The sequence below is a fragment of the Oryza glaberrima genome, chromosome 3 (assembly GCF_000147395.1).
Source record: "Oryza glaberrima chromosome 3, OglaRS2, whole genome shotgun sequence".
Classification (NCBI taxonomy): domain Eukaryota; kingdom Viridiplantae; phylum Streptophyta; class Magnoliopsida; order Poales; family Poaceae; genus Oryza; species Oryza glaberrima.
In genome coordinates this window covers 30,278,144-30,301,082 of record NC_068328.1, presented here as the reverse complement: position 1 = coordinate 30,301,082, position 22,939 = coordinate 30,278,144, and the positions used below count along the sequence as shown (strand labels likewise).

General features: G+C 42.9%; 4 protein-coding genes across 4 annotated transcripts; 2 read left to right on the top strand and 2 right to left on the bottom strand.

Annotated features, from left to right (window-relative positions):
- Positions 1–911: 911 nt before the first annotated feature.
- On the bottom strand, positions 912–2,541 carry LOC127767209 (putative ammonium transporter 4 member 1). Its single transcript, XM_052292471.1, has 3 exons — positions 2,416–2,541; positions 1,573–1,866; positions 912–1,522 (listed from the first exon to the last, which is right to left on the bottom strand). Exons 1-3 carry the CDS (start codon positions 2,539–2,541, stop codon positions 1,043–1,045), a joined length of 900 nt encoding a protein of 299 aa, XP_052148431.1. The 3' UTR covers positions 912–1,042.
- Positions 2,542–4,050: 1,509 nt separating this feature from the next.
- LOC127767210 (binding partner of ACD11 1) lies at positions 4,051–8,109 on the bottom strand. The gene is made up of 8 exons (XM_052292473.1): positions 7,876–8,109; positions 7,662–7,780; positions 7,447–7,525; positions 6,396–6,470; positions 6,226–6,300; positions 5,603–5,940; positions 5,250–5,373; positions 4,051–4,415 (listed from the first exon to the last, which is right to left on the bottom strand). The coding sequence occupies exons 1-8, from the start codon at positions 7,879–7,881 to the stop codon at positions 4,395–4,397; spliced, it is 837 nt and encodes a 278-aa protein (XP_052148433.1). The 5' UTR covers positions 7,882–8,109; the 3' UTR covers positions 4,051–4,394.
- A 2,565-nt stretch (positions 8,110–10,674) lies between these two features.
- On the top strand, positions 10,675–17,612 carry LOC127767787 (DExH-box ATP-dependent RNA helicase DExH3). Its single transcript, XM_052293232.1, has 19 exons — positions 10,675–11,054; positions 11,157–11,311; positions 11,412–11,499; positions 11,603–11,833; positions 12,096–12,191; positions 12,314–12,502; positions 12,632–12,791; positions 12,881–13,011; positions 13,094–13,264; positions 13,343–13,615; positions 13,830–14,024; positions 14,630–14,833; positions 14,934–15,003; positions 15,095–15,243; positions 15,402–15,710; positions 15,797–15,856; positions 16,025–16,177; positions 16,270–16,380; positions 16,814–17,612. The coding sequence occupies exons 1-19, from the start codon at positions 10,836–10,838 to the stop codon at positions 17,300–17,302; spliced, it is 3,453 nt and encodes a 1,150-aa protein (XP_052149192.1). The 5' UTR covers positions 10,675–10,835; the 3' UTR covers positions 17,303–17,612.
- A 944-nt stretch (positions 17,613–18,556) lies between these two features.
- LOC127765958 (protein NAR1) lies at positions 18,557–22,937 on the top strand. The gene is made up of 11 exons (XM_052290942.1): positions 18,557–18,775; positions 19,648–19,730; positions 19,817–19,970; positions 20,144–20,330; positions 20,735–20,861; positions 20,971–21,121; positions 21,206–21,255; positions 21,508–21,679; positions 21,785–21,911; positions 22,009–22,100; positions 22,492–22,937. Exons 1-11 carry the CDS (start codon positions 18,641–18,643, stop codon positions 22,642–22,644), a joined length of 1,431 nt encoding a protein of 476 aa, XP_052146902.1. The 5' UTR covers positions 18,557–18,640; the 3' UTR covers positions 22,645–22,937.
- The last annotated feature ends 2 nt before the right edge of the window (positions 22,938–22,939 follow it).

Genomic DNA, 22,939 nt, shown 5'->3' with positions numbered 1-22,939 from the left:
CGCGCATTATAATTCATTGGCAGTTAGCAAATAGGGAATTCTACGTAACTGTAGAATTAAATTTAAAAATATACCTTTTTTTTTCACTATTTTACGTTTATATACATACATGAAAAATATTTTCACAAATATACCTTCTCCGTATATTAAGAATGTGGGACTGAGACAGTGCCGCTCTGTGCCGCTCTTCCATTCTGCGGGACCGGCGGTCCCTCGCTAGAGGGCGGTCCCGCACCACGGCGCTGCGTGACCGGCACGGTCCAGCGTGACCGGCTCGGTCCCGCGCATCAGCGGCGCGCAACCGCCCTGCCTCCGCGCATCGGCGCCGCGCAACCGCCCTCGACACGCTAGACAGTGCAGCTAGGTTGTGTCTTGATTAATTCTAGACATAATTGAGATCAAAATTAACAATATGACTAACCAGCTAGCTTGTACTTTCTCTTAGAGGAATTAGGTTGGAAATGATCGATGGATGGAGCTGAGGAGATCAGGATGGAATAATTAGTAAGCTAAGCTAGTGCCTGGAGTATGTATTGTGGGGTTTGACTGGATCAACTGCGTGTGTGCGTGCTTGACAGGTGATGCTTGCATGGAGCGCATGCACGGGACGGTTCAGGAAGCACGGTCCCGCGCCATGGCGCCACGCGACCGGCTCGGTCCCGCGCATCAGAGCCCCGTATGCGCCCGCCCTCCACCACGCTACCGCTCTCCTGTGTTGCGGGAGCGAGCGGTGCCGCACAACCATCATGCGTGACCGTCGGTCCCGCGGAATGGAAGCGCAGCACCGTTTTGGTGCCGCGTCCAGTCGTGCGGAGAGATATATTTGTGCAAATGTTTTCTATGCAGGTATATAAACGCAAAATATTAAAAAAAAAATTTCAAATTTAATTCCCGTAACTGTATCCCCTTACTATAGCATTTCCCTTAGCAAATACTCCCTCCGTTTTAGGTTATAGGACGTTTTGACTTTAGACAAAATTAAACTACTTTAAATTTATCTAAGTTTAATATATTATCTAAACATGACCAAAGACAAAACACCTTATATCCATATCATCTCGTCGGCTTTGGACGCCACGGGATTGGCCGTCATGGGGAAGCCGCCGTGGTTGCTGCCGCCGCCGTGCACGGAGTACTGCTCGTACGTCTCGCCGTCGCCCCACACCGCGTACGCGTCCTCGCCGTGTATGGCGTCGCCGCCGGCGGCGAGCTGCGGCACGGCCACCCTGACGGCCAGGCACACGGCGCTCGTCACGGCGACGTTGAGCGCCACCACGAACGCGATCCCGGCCAGCTGCACGCCGACCTGCCGGAGCCCCGAGCCGGCGCGGCCGTCCCTGACAGCGTACGCGAGGCCGACGTAGCGCGGGTCGTCGCCGAAGAAGAGCCTGGCGAAGCGCGGCTCGGCGAGGAGCAGGAGCCCCGTCAGGACGCCGCTGAGGCTGCCGGCGACGCCGTGGGTGTGGAGCACGGCGAGCGTGTCGTCGACGCGCGCCAGGAGGCGGCTCCGCTTGTGCAGCACCTTCATGGTGAACCACGGACGGAGAGCCGCCCATCACCATCGCCCGGCACCAGCCTGGCCGCCGGGGTGACGCAGACGAGGCCGGTGATCATGCCCTGCACGGCGCTGATGACGGAGAGGCGGCCGAAGACGAAGCTGTCGAGGAGGAGCCACACCAGGAGGCTCGTCGCCGTGCAGAGGTGCGTGTTCACGACGGTGACCGACGCGTCGACGTTGGCGGCGTACGGCGCGCCGCCGTTGAACCCCGTCCACCCCATCCACAGCAGCAGCCCCGCTCTGGCGAGCGTGAGCAGGACGTTGTTCGGCGGGAACGCCTCCCTGTCCTTCTCCGTCCTCGGACCGACCTGTCCATGATGCATGGCTCCATCACCATCACACTCAAGCCAAGCATGGCGGCGATCGAACAGTTAGTCGTGGTACGCGCCGGCGAAGCCCCGGCGAGAGAGGAAGCCCGCCTGGTCGAGGCCGGAGAGGTCAGGGCGGCCGACGAACGGGTGCGAGCTCGTCGCCGAACGACATGCGGAAGGCCCAGGCGCACCAGCAGACGATCGAGCACCGCGGCGAAGGCGTACGAGGCTGTTTGGTTTGTTCACAAAGTTTGCCAAAGGTTGCCACCCCTTATGTTAGACAAGTTTAACCAAATTAGTCTATTGTTTGATTCATAGCCACACTTGAGGTAAGATTCCTTCTTATCTATTAGGTCTCACATGTCATCAACTCAATAAAGTATGGCACAATCCAATTTTGCTAGCTAAGGTGTGGCTCATTTTTTATAAGCCACAACTTAAGACAAGTGTGACACAAAAATATAGTGAATGGTGGCAAACTTAGTATAGCATCTAAATAGCCTAGAGCGCCATGAACGCCGAGTTGACGGTCCACTTCTTCTTCACCGCGCCGCCGTCGCCGTACAGGATCACCAGCCTCGGCACACTCTGCAGCCCCACCAGCGTCACCGCCGCTAGCGGCCACGCGTTGTCCCCCTTCTCCACCCACTCCGGCGCCGCCTCCGCCGCCATTCGCGGCCACGACCGAGGCGAGGCGAGGGAAATGGATTTGGAAATGGCGCGAAGTGGAGGCAGAGAGCGAGTTATATATATATATATATATGACACCTATTTCCTACTAACGGGAGTAGTTACTCCCTCCTCTTAATGGGTCAGGTTATGATCCAATAACCGGTCCTTAGCTTGGTTATTTTATTTAAACAATTAACTAAATTGTTTATTTGTTGAAATTATTTATTATTCGTTTTTAATTAGCTAATTTAAGTAGCATGCATTCAAAAAGGTTTGTATCCCACGAAAATACCGGACGGCACCTAAACTCTGAATTAGTGAGCTGGATAAGGTGGGAGTAGTTACTCTCAGTAGTAGCATATAATTTTCATATATATATATATATATATATATATATATATATATATATATAGAGAGAGAGAGAGAGAGAGAGAGAGAGAGAGAGAGAGAGAGAGAGAGAGGAATTAGAGGGGAGAAAAGGTCTGAGGTGGGGGAATCCCGGAAGCCGGGCAGATTCCTGAGAGGCTGAGAATAGATGCTTTGGACCACCTCCAGTCCAGATTCTGTTCTACGGATTGCGAAATTGCGGCAGGATATACGCATATGCGTCATGTTTGATTTCTGAATCGAAGTAAATTTACATAATTTTTGCAGGATTTAGTTCAGTTCCTAAAAGAATCATATGAATTTCCTCCTTTCTTTTCTTTTTGCATTGATAGATCGGATGCCCAAATAAGTCAAAGAAAAAACTAAAATTTAATTTTTCAAACTTAATATTGAGATTGATTTTAAGATATTTTAGTGTAGTTCCTTTTTCAACATTGATTTTGTAAGTCACAAGAACACGTAAAAAAATTCCCTAATAAGACGGGGATAGGAGCATACGATGGGACTTTCAAACAGGCAAAGTGGCAAACGGCTCATTTTTCAAGTCCCAGTGCAAGATTTAAGTAAGCAACATTTAGATGCGTGCCAAATGTAGTCATAAATATTTTAGGGCCCCTGAAATGAAAAAACATAGGATTTTTGATATGAATGTAAGTGTAAAATAGAGAAATGACCGTTTGATTGGAAATTGGACCGTAAGATTTTGATAGAAATGTAAGCGTAAAACAGAGGATTGCAAAACACAGGAATGACCGTTTGATTGGACCGCAGGCAAAACACAGGAATTAGAGGAGAGATAAAGACTCAAAGGAAAGTTTCCATAAGGTTCTACCTCATGTTAGAATTCCTCCAAAATTTGCATGGCATTAGGCATTCCATAGGAATTTCATAGGATTCCATAAGATTCATTCCTTTAATTTAAAGGGCTATATAGGAAAAATTCCTATAGAAATAAAATCCTCTAAAATTCCTATGAATTTCCTTTGAATCAAAGGGCGCCTAAGTATCCACTACAGAAGCAACCAGTCGCTGTTGTGAGTAAAGAATTCAAGCAACGCCAACACATACCAACGAACAACACTCACTACCAATGGATGAGCATTCCAATTACCGACAGTTAAATTGCTAAGAACAAACATGGCACAAGCATAGACATTCAATAACCAATAATCCATACCGAGTCAACAACATATGGCCCAGAATATCACTATCACCTATAATCAATTTAACATCGACACTACAAAGAAAAGAATGGCGACTCTAAAGTTCCAAAAACATGAGATCCTCTATGTACCAAATCTGACATGGCTCACTGGAAAAACCTCCCCGAAGAAAAAATGGGAACAGTGAAATACACAGTTACAAGCCACACTGTCGATATACTCTGAGTGAAGGTGATTGCACGATGCTTTATGATCGACTTTTCCCCCAGGAAGAAGAGCTTCCAAAACCAGGACCACAGCAGCTCAAGCAACAACAGCAGGACCCTGTTGCAGCATAATGGAGAAATAATGGAATTTTAAGTATGAGAACTCAGAAGCAAAATACACACACATAACATTGTAGCCCAGCAAGCTACATAAATAGCCCTTCCAATTTGAATTACTATTTCCTCTGGTGAGAAAAGGCTATGCATATCAATTGGCTTGGAGCGAACTTTGCAAGAAGCTATTTTGTTCCTGGTGGGATTATGTGCCTTTGTTCTGCCTTCAGCGATGCTACTTAGGTTTGGCCAAAAAGTTAACAAAATCATCACCTAGCAGCACACTATATGTCAACAGTAAGTTCTTAGTTAAGATTCCATGCTAACAGTCAACCTGTTCCAGCATTACCCACCCTTGTTTGCCCCTATTTACTCTTCTTTGTTCTCTCCTTCTCTGGGTTGAGATATTATAACAGATGATTCTTCTATTAAGATCGTGAACTTGTGATACATATCAAGTCTGAGTAAAATATATCCAGGAAAATATGATGTTAAGTTAATCGTTCAGGATAATATAATAACACAGCCCCTAACAGAAAGAAATGGTGTCATTTGAGAGTTTATTAATGTGATTGTGTAGATGCAAAGAGATCCTTTGCACACACTGAAGCAGCACGGTAACAGTCAAACCTAAATTATCAGGCATGCCTGATGCCTATAAATGACAATGCAACCGAAGGTCTGTTTCATGGTAATTTATTAATTTTGACTAAATGAAAGAGGAAAATGGAACTGTAGCTCGAGAGTTGCTAAAAGTATTTATCAGCTGTAGCCTACATAGAGAGTCTTGATTCATTTACTCAGTAGCAACCGATAGTTAAGTTTATTATTGACTTACTTTCGCTGTTAGATTGGACACAGCTATTTGGAACTTCTCTCTTGTTCTTGAGCCAGCAACATGACCAGCCTTAGCAACCTTGCTGAAGGCACCATTTAGCCAGCTTGTTCCAGCAGACACATACCTACAAGTAGGGGAAGATGGAAAAAAATCAGTAAAGTGTTTGGAGATTCATGTATATAAAAGATCTTATATATTCCTCCTAAAAGAATTTAGGCATTATAAAGGTAATAGATTTCATCAAAATTAAAAGCTACTCAACCATTACAAAAAAAAAATGTTCATTGGTTATTGGTACAACGTCAAACAAATTTGTTGGCTGAACATAAGCAAAAGCATGGATAAGAAGAGACCTGTTGGTTTTCACAGCAGAGCCAGTGTCATTTAGCTTGCGCTCTGCAGCCAGCAAAGCAGCCATTGTTTTGTCAGAAACATGTAGCCTTTGGTCTACAGATTTCACTTTCTCATTTACAACTGTTATCCCGCTGTTTATCTTCTCTGAAATTCCAACACGCTTATCAAAGGAATTGATCTTGGCCGATGCATTTGCCCTCAATTGATGTTTCTCATCGAATGCTTTAGCTTTGTTCACAGCATCTTGTCGCATTGCTGAACCCCTTGCAATCACAGTTGTCATGACATCATGAGCCTTGCTGACATAAACACGGCCAGTAGTGGGGCTGGCATTGGCCTATGTGGTACAATGAGATACTTTTGATCAGCACCGATCATAATACACTAAATAAATGTATAAGAAAATAAGCGTAGGTTCCCAATTGTCATGCCAGGGGAAGATGTCACACATGCTGTTGCACTTGATTGATTCATCCCTACCACCCACCTACTACAAGTTATGGGATGCTCCTTTGGTTAAACTTTATCAGTGCGCACTTCCCCTGGTTCATGGGAACTTCATAGTATGCTACAGGTCTATACTGGGGAAAATAAAATAGAGTACACTGGAAATGAAGGACACCTCGGTAGGTTGGTCCAAATCTGCATTAGGAGCCGTACTTGTCACCTCACCGACCACCTCACTGACCACAAGTTGCTGCATGATTTTCAAAACAGATGTCTCTATGAAAAAGACGAATCAAAGGATTTAGTACTGACATTTGGGTAACATAAATTAGTTGGATGGTGCACCTGGTCAGTAACAGGGATGTAGATGTAGTCTTCAGCAGGGGTTATGTTGACAACCCGATCCACAATTGTTGCTCCCTGAAAAAGGGAACTTAGAAGATAATAAGCCATAATCCATACTGAAAGGGGAAGCTTATCAAACATCTATTTCTTTTCAGTGCTGCAAGACCTAGGTAGCGTAATGAGATTTAAACTGAATATACCCTAATTAGAAGATTCACTGGATTGTTATCTGTGCACTGTGTTTCATTATGACAATCTCAGTTGAAATTGATGCACATTTATCAGATTTGCACACATGCTGCACATAAAGAAATATAACTGGGAGCAGATTTCTTAAATGGCAAAACAGAATAACAAAGTCAAATGATCACAGTAGTAACACCATATAATATGCTGCTCACTTCCATGCCAATCAAAGCAGGCATTAATATAAATCTATTTTGTTTTTGTTTATTATAATCCATGGTCAATGGCTTCTAAGATTTTACCGACAACGGAAGAAAGCACCGCCTTTCAATCATTTGCTTGCCAGTGCATGAAACCATAAAGCACACGGTTATGTGTAATCGTAGGAAGAATATAAAGCACTCAAGATTCAATGTTTTTTTGCATCAAAAATGCCTTCGATTCACATAATGATCCTCACTTACTTTTAGGTCATCCATCTAATATGAAAGAGCTCCACAAGGAACACAACTGAATATTTAGTACATAAACATTTATGTGCTCTCTAATATGTACATGCATGCCAACAAGTTCTGTAGGAAGTGTGACATATTATAATAACGACAAAATACCGTTTATATAATACATATTTTCCTTTTTATCGCTACACGCTACAATATTGATAGCAACCGACAAAAAATTTGGCTTCTTCAGCGCCTAAACAAGCCATAATAGGCTTGTAGCTACACATACCAACTACACTATTCACAATGGCAGTATGCTAAAATACTAAATCATTCATTAGGCACACCAATTGTGTAACCACCACAACCAATAGCGAAAAGTCCCATCCACAAACATAGCCAATCAATGCACAGAGCCATACCGACAGTAGCAGCGCGATCTCTAGGGCCTTGGGATCCTTGAACGTGACGTAGGCCGTCCTCCCCGTCGCCACCCCATCGCTGCAAGCCCAAAATCACAATGCGGATTTCAGAGAACACGAAAAAGAAATATACCACTACTGATTGCTAAAGCAAAGCAGAGGCGCAACCATTAGCAATCCGAACAAAGAAATCGAAGGGCAAAGCGGCGCCTCACCATCTGATGTCGACGTGCTCGATTTCGCCGGAGAAGGAGAAGAACTCCCGCACCTCCCGCTCCCCTGCCAGATCTGAGATGTTCCGCACCCGCACCGTCCTCACCGCCCTCCTCTCGCCCTGCAAGCAGCGAACCCCCTCACACGATCACTCCTCTTCCTACCGCCGCCGCCGCCGCGGCGGCGCAAGAAAAGAAAAAACCAAGAACCGCTCACCTCCATGGCTGCTGATGGCGCGACACCGACCGCGAAGAGCAGACGAGCCAAGAATCCCGGCGCGAGCAGCAGAAGCAGGGTGGGGGGGAAGGCTTGGTGAGTGGCTGCGCTGGCGATCCGGGTAGGGTTTGGTGCTCGAGAGGCGATCCGCGTTGGCTGGTTGGGTTGGTTGGTTGGCTGGCCGCCGCGGCTGCGAAAAACTTTTCTACGTTTTCTTTTTCTTTCTCGAGCTGTTCGCTTCGCTGGTCGCCGAGAAAGTTATTTACGCGACACGAACCAAACTCCACCTCGGAGGCCGTAATACCCGTTCTGCCCACGGCCATATCACCCACATGGATGGTACGAGGGGTAAAATAGTATTTTCGCAGGGTCGGGGTGTTACTTGTGAGACATGCTGGCTGCTGAGTTTGCTTCGCGGCGGCGCCATCTCTCCTGACCTGTAAACAAGACCAGTCTTGCTTACTAGTATAATTAAATTAATTAATATTTTTTTCGGGTGATTACTGTATTAAGTGACCTAATAATGACACGGCAGCGGCTGGGCCCACACTCCAGTCACCGTCAGTGTGGGGTAGTGAGTGGTATAAAACCGGTGTTTAATTTTGGCGCGGGGCCGTGGGGTTAATCTAATCTGATGGGCGAGGTGGGCCCCCCAGGGCGATGTGATATGGTCTCGTGCAAATGGAACGGTGGTTGGTTGGGCCCACGGCCAGCTCGGTCGGGGGTCAAGTGGCACATCCGTCGCCGTCTGCTTCCCACCACGGAATGATGACAAGAGGTCTGTATTCTTTGCATGTGAGAGCAAGTTTAATAGTTTACCCAACTACTAACTCCAATCTATCTATAGCCAATTTAATAGCTCATTCATACAATAGTTACATATTACATTTTTAATATCTGGTTCCACCTATTATACACACACTGCGTCTTGAAGTCCATGCTACAGCTGGCTACAAATCTGTAGCCCGCTGTCCTTCTCTCTCCTTATTTATCTGCTTAAAATATATTTACAGCTGGCTTATAGCATGCTATTGTACCTGCTCTGACGTGAGCCATCTTGCCATCTCTCTCGCTGGCGAGCAGGCCCTACTAAAATTCATATTTTCTCCGTCTCTAAAATAAATTAACCTTTAATATCCTATATGAGTTTGGTTTTCTAGACTGGGCGTATGATAATATTTAATCATCTTAGAACAGTAAATCTATACCTAACCTATTAAGTTGTAGTATTTTAAGACGAAGTTTTCTCCTTGAATTTCTTTGAAAAAAATATATTCCTCCTCGAATTATGGTTTGTGGATATTCTTCAGTCTTCACAGGAAAACGCGTGGCTAATTACGTGTTGAAAGATAATTCATGGAATTTTATCCTGAAAACGGGTGCTCTCCATTTGCTTATAGATCCTTGTCAACTAAAAATAAGTAAGGTCGTGTTCTGCCTATTCCTGTGTAAAACGGCGAATTCATTCTTGTGAAATTTCTTTGAACGTCTGATGAAATTGTTTATTACGATAAGTGTGTCATTATGTCACTCGTATAAGTAGTTTATCACGATGAAGTGGAAATTGAAAAACAAGAAGCAACGAGTTTAGCATAGTGCAATAAATGCCATGGTTAGAACCATCTCACTATAGACAGAGGATCCGTATTGTAAGCACTTTACTGCAACGCTTCAATACGAGCCATATGGCAGCATACTGCCGGGATATTTATTCCATTATGCAGCATACGGGTTTAGTAATTGATTGTACTGTAGAAATTAATGTTGTTACTACAGCATAGGATCCTACCTATATGATGTTTTTTTTTCCTCTCTACAAGTTTGGTTCTTAGTGCCTGTTTAATTAGTGAAAAGAAAATTTTTAGATGTCACATCGGACGTTTGATCGGATGTCGGAAGGGTTTTCGGACACGAATGAAAAAATTAGTTTCATAACTCGCCTGGAAACCGCGAGACAAATCTTTTGAGGTTAATTAATCCGTCATTAGCATATGCTGGTTACTGTAGCACTTATGGCTAATCATGGATTAATTAGGCTTAAAAAATTCGTCTCGCAATTTCTTCCTTAACTGTGTAATTATTTTTTAATTTATCTATATTTAATACTTCATGCATGTGTCTAAAGATTCGATGTGATGTTTTTGGAAAAAGTTTTTAGGAATTAAACAGGGTCTTACATAACTGGAAGTTGTGCCGGAGGGAGCTACAGTTAGACCCAGTTTAAAACGTAGGGAAAAGAAAAAGACCTAGCACTACATTTAACATGGACATATACTTCTATAGTTTTAGTTTTTGGAGTACCTAAAGTTAGACCTGATTTAAACGTAGAAATTTCACATGAATATTCCAATGCTCACAGAAAAGAATTATAAACTTATCAAGGAAAGGAACAATAATATAATCCCTATATTCCGTTTTGTGGTGTAAGTCATTTTTGGTTTGTTATAATTCAAACTTTGGAAAAATAAAACAACATTCCTAACGCAATACAAATATCTTATAGCAGGATTTAATATAATTAATTTAGTGTTATAGATATTGTTACATTTTTCTTATAAAAACACCAAGTTTAACTTAGAATAAATCCAAAACTTATTACCACTCCATTAGTGGAGCGATCAGTACTATACTTGGGTATCAGCCCATCAAGCACCTCAGGTCCAGTCTCACAGTAAGCCGAGCCTTGGAGAACCGAAGGCAACGGCCCAACAAGTCTGCCACGTGGCCCACGACGGAAGAAGCCCACGTCGAACAAAACCATTTCAGCCCAAATCTGACCGGAAGCGGAGGAGCGCCCACCGCCGCCGCCGCCGCCGCCTCCTCGCCTCTCCCCCTCTCCCGACGCCGGCGTCCACTCTCCCTCCCCTCCCCTCCCCACCTCCTAACACATGCCCGCGCCGCAGCAGCAGCAGCAGTGGTAGAGCCCAGCCTGCCTACCCTACCAACCGACGGGCAGTAGCATGCGCGGCGGCTTGCGCCGCGGGCTGGGCATCCTCCTCCTCCCGCTCTCCAGCTCGCCCAGCCGGGCGCCGCGGCCGCCGGTCCCGCTCGCTGCTCTGCTCGTCTACCACCGCCGCCTCGATGTCTTCGCCCGCCGGTCCTTCTGCAGCTCCGGCGGGGGCTACGCCGTGGAGCAGTTCTCCGACGACGAGTACGACCACGAGTACGAGGATCACCGGGTACCACCTCCGCGCAGGCGCCGAGCTAGCTTTTTCTTCCCTTTTTGTTCTTCTCCAGTTTCGCCATGCTGAGCTATCGAGTGGTGAACTGGTGACCCGCAGCCGTCGTCGTCGGTGGCGAACATCGACGAGTGGAGGTGGAAGCTGAGCATGCTGCAGCGCAACGCGGAGGAGCAGGAGATCATCTCCAGAGACCGGAGGGATCGCCGGGACTACGACCAGATCGCCAACCTCGCCAAGAGGATGGGCCTCTACAGGTCTTCCACCGTAATTTTGCTATCTCCGGTTCATAATTCCCAAATGTAGATGTCGAAACATTGAAATTTGTGGTTTGGTGTTTTCTCTGTGGAACGGCAGTGAGATGTATGGGAAGGTCATTGTTGCGAGCAAGGTCCCGCTGCCGAATTACAGGCCGGACCTGGACGACAAGCGGCCACAAAGAGAGGTGAGCCCATGCATTCAACTGGCAAGATCAAACATCTTTCCCTTATGCAAATTGACGGTGTTTAAATACTGCGAATGCCTTTGTTATGCATGGAAATACGCAGGTGGTGATTCCATTAAGCTTACAGAGGAGGGTTGAAGGACTTGTGCAGGAGCACCTTGATCGTGCACTCTTGCCGGATAAATGTGGAACTGGAAATGGTTCTGAGATGGCTGAGAAAGCTGAGAATGTGAACCTGGATGAGCAGCAGGATTCCCTTCTCGATCGATCGGTCATGGAGAAGATCCTTCAGAGGAAGAGCATACGGATGCGCAATTTTCAGAGAAGTTGGCAGGTATGTCACTCTTGATATGACTACGTAACTTTGAATTCAATCTGGATACAGGTTTGGATTATTTGAAAATGTTTAGATGGTTTATAGATCTGTACCTCAACAATGGGTACAGAATTTAGGGAGCTCTCTATCTGGATAATTTACAAATGCCTGGATACACATAGATTAGAGATTCCTTCTACAGCATTTAGTGTAAAATTTGCCTTATATCTCATTTCAACAATTCCATTGTGGTTGATCATCCATCTATCTGTAACAATAGGAATCACCTGAAGGAGTTAAGATGCTAGAATTCCGGAAATCACTTCCTGCATACAAGGAAAAGGAAAGGCTTCTAGCAGCCATTGCACGCAATCAGGTATATATACTGTATAATTCACAACATATGTTTATGAACCATAGAATCTGTGTATACTGCATACATGTTTGGCAATTCATTTGTCTCTTTCAATTTTTCTGAACATTCTTATGCAATTCTAGGCTATAGTGATATCTGGAGAGACAGGGTGTGGCAAAACAACCCAGTTGCCTCAATTTGTATTAGAATCAGAGATAGAATCTGGCCGTGGGGCCTTTTGTAATATAATCTGCACACAACCTCGGAGAATTTCTGCAATGGCAGTTGCAGAGAGAGTATCCACTGAGAGAGGAGAGAATCTTGGTGAATCGGTAAGATAAAGCTTTCTTTTTTCGTCTCATATGGTACCATGTCCCATCTCTAATATGATTAAGGACAAAATGTCTTTACTAGATTCTTCTATTGTATTTTTTTGTATACAATGCTAGTTTTTTTAATAGGTTGGCTACAAAGTTCGATTGGAGGGAATCAAAGGAAAAGACACACATTTGCTTTTCTGCACAAGTGGTATATTACTACGACGATTGCTCAGTGACAGAAACCTGAATGGAGTAACTCATGTATTTGTTGATGAAATACATGAAAGAGGCATGAATGAAGGTTGGAAGATTGCATTGTTTCCTTTGAATTTGCTGAGATCGTCTTTATTAAACTCCTGATAAAGTTGCATTACTTTGTTGGTTTCTCAGATTTCTTATTGATTGTCCTAAAAGACCTATTATCACGACGCCGTGATTTGAGGTTGATCTTGATGAGTGCTACTCTAAATGCGGAACTGTTCTCAAGTTATTTTGGAGGAGCACCAACTATCCATATTCCTGTGAGTTAATATCTTCTCATATAAAAAAATATATTACATCTGACATCTGTCTTATTCTTCTCATGAATGCTGCTTCTATCAGGGATTCACATATCCAGTGAGGGCACATTTTCTGGAAGATATATTAGAGAGGACTGGCTATAAGTTGACCTCAAGCAATCAACTTGACGATTATGGACAAGATAAAGTCTGGAAAACTCAGAGGCAACTATTACCTAGAAAAAGGAAAAATCAAATCACAACGCTTGTTGAGGTACATTTTCAATATATATATATATATAGAGCGCGCACTTTCCCAACATTCTTCTGATATTATTATTGTACTATACAGGATGCCCTTAAAACTTCTAGCTTTGAGACCTATGGATCGAGGACACGCGATTCTCTGTCAAATTGGAATCCTGATTGCATAGGGTTTAACCTTATAGAAGCTGTTCTTTGCCACATATGTCGTAAAGAGCGGTCTGGTGCAGTTCTAGTTTTCATGACCGGATGGGACGATATCAGTTGCTTGAAGGATCAACTAAAGGCACACCCTTTGTTGGGCGACCCTAACAGAGTTTTACTGCTTGCATGCCATGGTTCCATGGCTACAGCTGAACAGGTAGTTGCTTCTGATTTGCCCCTATCTTATTGAGATTGCTTGTGTGATACGAGTTAAACCACTGGATTGGAGATATGAGTATTACATAAACATATTTTATATATAATGTATGCATCTGGACTGTTAGTCTATTGATACTTATTTCTGTTAGCATCTTTTGTGCATCGTATGATTCATGCTATTGACATCTATGAATGTATTATGATATTCGCAGAGGTTAATCTTTGAGAAGCCACCTCCTAATGTTCGGAAGATAGTGCTTGCCACTAACATGGCAGAAGCAAGTATTACAATAAATGATATTGTTTTTGTCGTGGATTGTGGAAAGGCAAAGGAAACGACATACGATGCACTAAATAACACTCCCTGCTTGCTTCCCTCATGGATTTCAAAGGCTTCTGCTCGTCAGGTAAAATGCCCAACTTTGATTTTTTTTTTTTTGCTTCTCGTCTTTCAGCAGCAGCAGCATAAAATGGCATGTGCCTGTACCTACTTTCATTATTATTTGTTTTCTTGAACTCTCTCGATTTTAACCTTCTGTATGGTCTAGGGGGTAAATGAGCCAAAAAATAGTTTAGGGGGTTAGGTGATCCATTGAATTAGTTCGGGGGAGTAGAATGGTCTTTTTTCAATGTAATATAATTGAACGTTTGTCCTGTTTGAGTCTATAGTATTATATTAGTACTTTTGACTCTTACTTTGCAGCTTAGCAGCTTTTTTTATCATTTTCTCGTGGAGGGCATGCCTTAGATTTGTGGTTGGGAAATACCTATATTTCTGAACAAGCACGTCCATGTGTCTCTTTTGCTTATGAGCTTGGCTAGTCGACCTATATTTTATTTTTTCTGCTTCAATAGGCAGCAGAAATGTACTCAATATTAAAAATCAGAAACTTTGTAACAAGTGATCAAACTTGAAGATAACTCCTTAATTCAGATACACTATACTATTGTTTTCCTCTACCATATCCTTCTTTGCCATATGTCTGATAGTCTCCCCATTATCTTCGTGCAGAGGAGGGGCAGAGCTGGTCGTGTGCAACCTGGAGAATGCTATCACCTCTACCCTAGATGTGTGTATGATGCATTTGCAGATTACCAGCTTCCTGAGCTCCTTAGAACTCCATTGAATTCACTATGTTTGCAGATAAAAAGTTTGCAAGTTGGCAGCATTGGGGAGTTTCTATCAGCTGCCTTACAGCCCCCAGCACCACTAGCTGTATGTCTTATTGTCTTGGGTGGCTACGGGCTAGCAAAAGGGTTCTTGTTTTCAATCATCTCCGCTTTTTTTTTTGGCTGATCAATTGATAAATATACAGGTCCAAAATGCAGTGGAATTCCTGAAAATGATTGGAGCATTAGATGAAAATGAGAACCTAACTGATCTAGGTACATCTATCCTACACTTTGGTTCTTTGCTAACACTGCAAAACATATTATTACTGAAACCTATTTAATATTCCCTAATCCAACTTTGTAGGAAGATACCTTTCCATGCTTCCTGTTGATCCAAAGTTGGGGAAGATGCTTATAATGGGTGCAGTTTTCCGCTGCATTGATCCTATACTTACCGTGGTTGCTGGATTGAGTGCCCGGGATCCTTTCCTGCTGCCACAGGACAAGAGAGATGTATGCCTTGATTTTCCACTAATTACTATTATTAATTGGGAGACACTATTCTTGCTTTCATAGAAAATTTATAAAAGAAGGGAAGAATTGGGCCTCAGGCTTTGTGTATTCATTATGGCAAGAAGGATGTGTTTGATTTTTTGTCCTCTATTTGTTAGTTGGCAGGAACCGCCAAATCAAGATTCTCAGCAAAAGATTATAGTGATCATATGGCCCTAGTCCGGGCTTATGAAGGATGGAAGGATGCAGAGAGAGAAGGGTCTGCTTATGAATACTGCTGGAGAAATTTCCTTTCTGCTCAAACACTTCAAGCCATTCACTCTCTTCGGAAGCAATTCAGCTATATATTAAAGGATGCTGGTTTGGTAGACTCTGATGCAAATACAAATAATAGTTTGAGCCATAATCAATCATTGGTCCGTGGTATCATATGTTCTGGACTTTTCCCAGGCATAACATCAGTTGTGGTAAAGATCTGTCAGACTACTTTGTAAAGTTCCATTCTATTTGAAAACACAAAACTTGTCAGTTAATTTTTGAGCTTTCCTTTCAGCATAGAGAAAACTCTATGTCGTTCAAGACCATGGATGATGGCCAAGTTCTTCTTTATGCTGTAAGTTCATACTGGAACGTCTTGAAGTTTTCATGTGCAACACCCTGCTTACTAGCTTATCACTTGACCTTTCATGGGAGATAGCCCATCTAGGGTGCCATGTATAGTGCCTTACATTTCACAGATACCAAAATTGTGCTGATTTATTTGCATTTTACGCTATTCCAGAATTCAGTGAATGCTAAGTACCAGACCATCCCTTATCCATGGCTGGTCTTTGGTGAGAAGGTGAAGGTAAATGCTGTCTTCATCCGTGACTCAACCGGAGTATCAGATTCCATCCTGATCTTATTTGGTGGTGCTGTTACAAAAGGAAGCATGGTATATAAATATTAAATCTTGTTCAAGTGCTTTATGACATTTTTGCATTTCTATTTTCCCTACCTATATACCTTCTAACCTGTCCATCATAGGCTGGGCACCTGAAGATGCTCGATGGTTACATCGATTTGTTTATGGATCCTAGCCTGTGTGAATGCTACTTGCAACTTAAAGAAGAGCTTGATAAACTTGTACAGAAGAAGGTAAGCCATGCAATATTCTATTGATTTCGTTCCACTAGATATTTCTGTTGCCGAGTCAGCGTTTAATAAGTATTTGACAGGCATTGCCAATGCTGTTATGACTTATGAGGCATGTATAACTAACATTGCATATGCTGCTATAGTGCGCCAAATGTTATTTCTCTTAAATCTGTCCACCTTCTGTGGAAGCTAGGAACAAAGGAGAAAATTCACATGCAATGGACAGAGAGACAACCTTTTGTTGTTTATTGCCAGTCACTTGAAATGATATTTGATATTGAAACATGGCCTGTGGTACATCATCGGTTAGGTCAAAAAAGATTGAAACTAACCGTGCAGTGTTTTTTTTTCTTGATTTCAGTCAAATTCTTCCGCATCTATTATATATCAGTCATGTGTAATAACTCTATGATGTTTTCAATCTGAACTCCAGCTTGAAGACCCCAGCTTCGACATCCACAAGGAAGGAAAGTACATCTTATATGCCGCACAAGAGCTCGCTGCAGGCGACCTATGCGAAGGAAGGTTTGTGTTTGGCCGCGAGACGAGCAGAGCAAGGCTCAGCAGCAGCGACGACACCAAAGGCAACATTATCAAGGACGGAATGAACCCCAAGAGCCTGCTCCAGACCCTGCTGATGAGGGCCGGCCACACCCCTCCCAAGTACAAGACAAAGCACCTCAAGACCAACGAGTTCAGGGCCATAGTGGAGTTCAAAGGGATGCAGTTTGCCGGGAAACCCAAGAGGAACAAGCAGCTCGCCGAGAGGGACGCCGCCATTGAAGCGCTGGGATGGCTGACACAGACCTCAGGGACAAAGCTTCAGGATGATGGCGATGATTCCCCTCTTGACCTGACGGATAACATGCTGAAGTTGCTCAGTAGACCGAGGCGGCGGTCCAGAAACAATTCCAGGAAATGATTTTCCTGTCAAGGACATCTAGTACTTAGGTTCATAAGAAGCCCATGATAGTTTTGTTATGGTGCCATTTTTTTGTTGGCCTATTGGTTGGATGCATTCGAGCTTGGTTTCACCGGATTCATCGCCCCTTTTGGAATTTTGCTCCGTGTCGAGCGTTTAGATGCTCAAATTAGTGTGACCATTATTGGTTGCATCCCTTGAACATGGTTATGTAATTTGTTAGTTTGTACAGCTTATTATGTATACAACGGCATGATGTATGATCGAGAAGTGAGGAAAAATGGAAGGTACTGGATTTTGCCTGTACTAATTCCGCATTCACTGGCAATGTCGTGCATCCGTAATCCGTTCGTGTCAAAACTGAAGCGGCTGCCGCCGGCGACCACTTAGGTTTGTTTGAATTGTAATCAATTTTTATCCTATCAATATTTTGCAAGTGTTAAAACCTTGGGAAATTTTGATACTATCTAGATTGATAGCGTAGAATGTGTATTATCATAGACATAAATTGGTAACAAAACAAACATTCAAACTCTACTATTGAAACTAAAAAAACTAGTACTCCCTCCGTTTCACAATGTAAATCATTCTAACATTTTTCATATTTATATTGATGTTAATGAATTTAGACACATGTATATATATATATATATATATAGAAAATATTAGAATGACTTAAATTCTGAAAACGGAGAAAGTAGGACAAAAATTGGTTTTCGAGGGAAGAACAAAAGTTGGTTTCAATCCAACCCGTCTCCGCTTGATCAGGTGCGTCACCCGTGGCGCCAGCGTCAAGGCTCTGGACCACAAAATGAAAGAGAAACCCAAACCATAATTGCCCCTTCACCACTTGATTAATTTATCCTCTCCTCGCGTCGCTGTCGCGTCTCCCAGTTGTTGGGGGAGTGAGAGTCTTGAGGAGAAGAATATCATGACACAACTAGCCAACCAACCAACCAACCATCCTTTTGCTTTTGCATCTCACACTTGTGTATACAAATGAAGGAAGACGAATTACATTCCATCTCCTCCCCTTCCATTTCATAATCCACCCCCAAAATAGCAAACAAAAAAATATCTTATCAATAATTAAATCCCTTTTTTTATCTGATCCAAAACTTTTTTTTTTAATTCTAGAAGCTACTAGAAAAAGTCATGGGGCGAGAGCTGACTGTGCCGTGGGCTCCAGGCCAATCCAGGCCCAGGAGGCCCAGCAATTTCTTCCCCTCTCTCTCCTTCAAAGCAGGAGAAAAGAAGAAAAATTGATTGCTCTCTCGTTCCGTTCCGGAGGAGGGAGAGAGAGAGAGAGAGAGAGAGAGAGAGAGGAGAGCGGCGGCGATGGCGTCGTCGTCGTCGTCGGCGTCGAGCAGGTTCTCGCCGGCGCTGCAGGCGTCGGATCTCAACGACTTCATCGCCCCTTCGCAGGACTGCATCATCTCCCTCAACAAGGGCCCCTCCGCCCGCCGCCTTCCGGTGAGACTCCTACCCCGCGCTCGCTGATTCCCTTTCTGCCCTAGGCTGGGGCTGGCTTGGAGCTATGCCCGGCGGCGCTGCTCCGGTGTTGGTTGGCTTGCCGGTCGCGTGGTTGGTCGCTGGCCGTGGAACCGTGAGTCGTACCAAAAAAAGTGTGTGTAGTTTTGTGTAGCCATATGGGTGATGCGTGGTAATCTTAGCAGCGTACTAGTTCGTCTCACCATGCGATGCGGGATGATTCTGTATCGATATTGGAAGATTTTCGAGTGCTGTACTGCTGATGTCTAGCCTGTAGGCATCGATTGATAGAGCGTGCAGAGTAGAGAGGAGGAGGAAAAGGAGGCGGAATTGATTTTGTCCTTCTGCTGTTAGGTTGTTTGTGAACGAGACGAGGGGACGAAATGGTCTTGGCTAAAGACGAGCCACCATTATCGAACACTCTGAATTCTTCCGAGTTCGGGGGTGGGATTTATGGTATCAGATGCTTTTTTTTGCTGCATACTGTCTTTCCTGCTGTTCGTTTTAGTCGAGAGAAATCAAATTAAAGCCTGCAGTGAGTGAACAACCTCTCCAGAGGTGTTGAAGAAAACTTTTTGATTAGTAATAGAGAAACATATGAAACCAAAACAGAAGTCCAGTATCAGGTGTTGGTTGCAAACATGAAAGCAACGTTCAATCATATATGATTTCTAACTGGCACCTAGTTCCCTAATTGTTTGTTGAATGGCAGAATAAACTCAATACCAGACTTTGCACCTTTGGTATTTACATCTCTGCACACATTTGTACAAGTAGCTTCAAAATTAGTATAACTGGATGATTCGCTTCCCATCCGCATACCATTCCTCATATCTTGGCACTTCTGTTAACAGATCAAACAAAAGGAAATTGCAGTGAGCACAAATCCTCCAGAGGAAGCAGTCAAGATTTCACTGAAGGACTGTTTGGCTTGCAGGTTTTCTTTACTACCTTGCACTGTTCATTCAATCAGCAGCTTGTCCAAATCCAAATAATGCTGACTGTTTCATTTTAATCCCATAGTGGTTGCATAACATCAGCAGAAACAGTTATGCTTGAGAAGCAAAGCTTGGGTGACTTCATTACTCGCATCAACTCTGACAAAGCTGTCATAGTATCGGTCTCTCCACAGTCAAGAGCATCGCTAGCTGCATTCTTTGGTCTTTCTCAATCACAGGTGATTAAATATTTTTTTCAGTTATCTGCTTCCCTGTCAAATCTGTCCTTATAAAATGTTTTGTCCGAAATGCTAGTTTATTTGAACATAACCACGACTAGAGATGCATAAAGGAGTGCATTTTTATCATGAACGTGGTAACAAAAGCAGGAGCTTAATACCTTTATGCTCAGGTTTTCAGAAAACTCACTGCGCTGTTCAAGTCGATGGGCGTAAAGGCAGTTTACGACACAAGTTCCAGTCGAGATCTGTCCCTAATTGAAGCATGCAGTGAATTTGTTACTCGTTATCATCAAAACCAGTTATCTAGTGGCAAAGAAGCTGGAAAAAATCTTCCCATGCTTTCATCTGCATGCCCAGGTAAAATTGTTTGCAGGGTACTATGTAATTTAGGTATCATGAATTCTGTACTTCCACATAATGCTTGTACTCTGGTAAAAAATATTTGATGTTTAGAATAAGATTCACTCAAACTTTTAAAATTTTGACCATCAATAATTTCTCATCAAATGCTTAGTTTAAAAACAAAACAAATGATATACATAGATTTACCTCGAAAAGTACTATCATAATATCATAAACTTATTAGATTTTATAAACTAATTCTAATATAAAATTGATTGTTGGAATTTTAAGTTGGGCAGGATCTTGTCCTAAATGTCCCTTTTTTTTTTACCGTAGGGGGTAGCTTATTAGTTGCATCTTATTTTATAAACAAGAGTAAGATTAGTGCACAAATATATTCAAACCTCTTCAACTTGCAGGTTGGATATGCTATGCAGAAAAGACTCTCGGTTCATTTATCTTGCCTTACATCTCAGCTGTGAAGAGCCCCCAACAGGCCATTGGTGCTGCTATCAAGCATCATATGGTTGGAAAACTTGGTCTGAAGTGAGCACTTTGCCATAGTTGATGTAAAGGTGTTACCTTCATATTTTATATACTATAGACCCTTAAATATTTGGACTTACAGTTGTACATGAATGAATTTGTTGTGTAGGCCACATGATGTTTATCATGTTACTGTGATGCCCTGTTATGATAAAAAACTAGAAGCTGTTAGGGATGATTTTGTTTTCTCAGTGGAAGATAAAGATGTTACAGAGGTAGATTCCGTATTAACCACTGGTGAAGTGTTAGATTTGATACAGGTAACTGATTTTTTCCCATGTCCTGTCTTTTGATATGCATTTAAAAAACTATGAGAAGCTTATACCATTTTCATGCTTGTGCAGTCCAGATCTGTTGATTTCAAGACCCTAGAGGAGTCTCCCATGGACAGATTGTGAGTCCCTAGTGTGCCTTTAGCCCCTTTGGGTGAAGTCCTAATAGAATTCAAGTTGGAAAGTAAAATCAGTCATTATCTGTTCAACCGATATTTCAGATTTACAAATTTTGCATTGAATTTAATCACTCCTTCAATAAAAAGTCAATAGAATAATTCATGTTGCTTTGGATAACATGCTGTGGTATATCACAGTTGCTTTATCTGTCATATCTGGAAACTCACATATACTTACGTTCATTGTTGATCCAGATTAACCAATGTTGATGATGACGGTCAACTATATGGGGTTTCTGGTGGCTCAGGGGGTTATGCAGAAACAGTCTTTCGACATGCGGCACATGTTCTCTTCGATAGAAAAATTGAAGGATCAGTTGATTTCAGAATCTTACGAAATTCAGATTTTCGTGAGGTTACACTGGAGGTGAATTCATCCTGCATCATGTTGGCCTGCTTTCAATTCTCTCTTAAGCATGATTCAAGTGGCCTTAGATTAATTTTGTATAACGTGTGTTGTGTTAATGCACAGGTGGAGGGCAAACCTGTTCTTAAGTTTGCACTTTGTTATGGATTCAGAAATCTGCAGAACATTGTTAGGAAGATTAAGATGGGAAAATGTGAATATCACTTTATTGAAGTTATGGCATGTCCTTCAGGTACTCCCATTTATGATACAGTGTGGCTTGCCCGCTTTAAGTAAATGGTTCTGAGCCATAGGATCTTGATTCTATGACCTTAATTGTTCGCTTGCAGGCTGCCTGAATGGGGGAGGTCAAATAAAACCTGCCAAAGACCAGTCTGCGAAGGATCTTATCCAACTACTAGAGGATGTGTACATCCAAGATGTAAGCTAGCGAAATCTCTCGCTAAATTTCATGCTGTTTGTTTGGAACTTGCTTTTCTATGCTATGTTATGTTGTCTCAGCATTGGTTGGATTCTTCCATGTCAATGTGGAGTAGACCTGAAGCTTCTTACTTGATGTATCCTAGTAAAAAAAAACAGAGAGAATAATCTGACCTCACAGTTCATTTATGGTGATCCATCATGTTGCTGTTAACATGCCAATCAAGTATAACTGTGTGGTAGTATGCAATTCATATTTACCGATCATCACATGTGCATATGAAATGCTAGCTGTGATGCTTCTAGGATCTAATTAGTACTGTGCAAGTATGTTATGTTTGCTGTATGCCAGAATTTCCACTAACTGTAAAGCTTATGGCCTTATGTACCAGGTATCGGTATCCAACCCCTTCGAGAACCCTATTGCGAAAAGATTATATGATGAATGGCTTGGGCAACCTGGTTCAGAAAACGCAAAGAAGTATCTACACACGAAGTATCACCCAGTGGTGAAAAGCGTGGCATCGCAGTTGCAGAATTGGTGATAACACAGTGGTGGAAAGCATTTCCCAGTGTGGGCAGTTGCTTGTGCCATCTTGGTGCCCTGCCCACACTAAGCAAACACTGAACACACAGAAAAGAAATACACGTCATCAAAGATTTTGCATGCGGGCAAATGAATTTTGTTAGATTGTAGGTTTTACCAGCTTTTCTTGGTAATGTTTGTATACTACCTCCTCACTGGGAAACACAGATGAGATTGTAACATGTAAAAACGAAGTGAACCAAATAGTAGTTGATCTACTCAGCTGATAATTCCATTGCAATTTTTCAAACAGG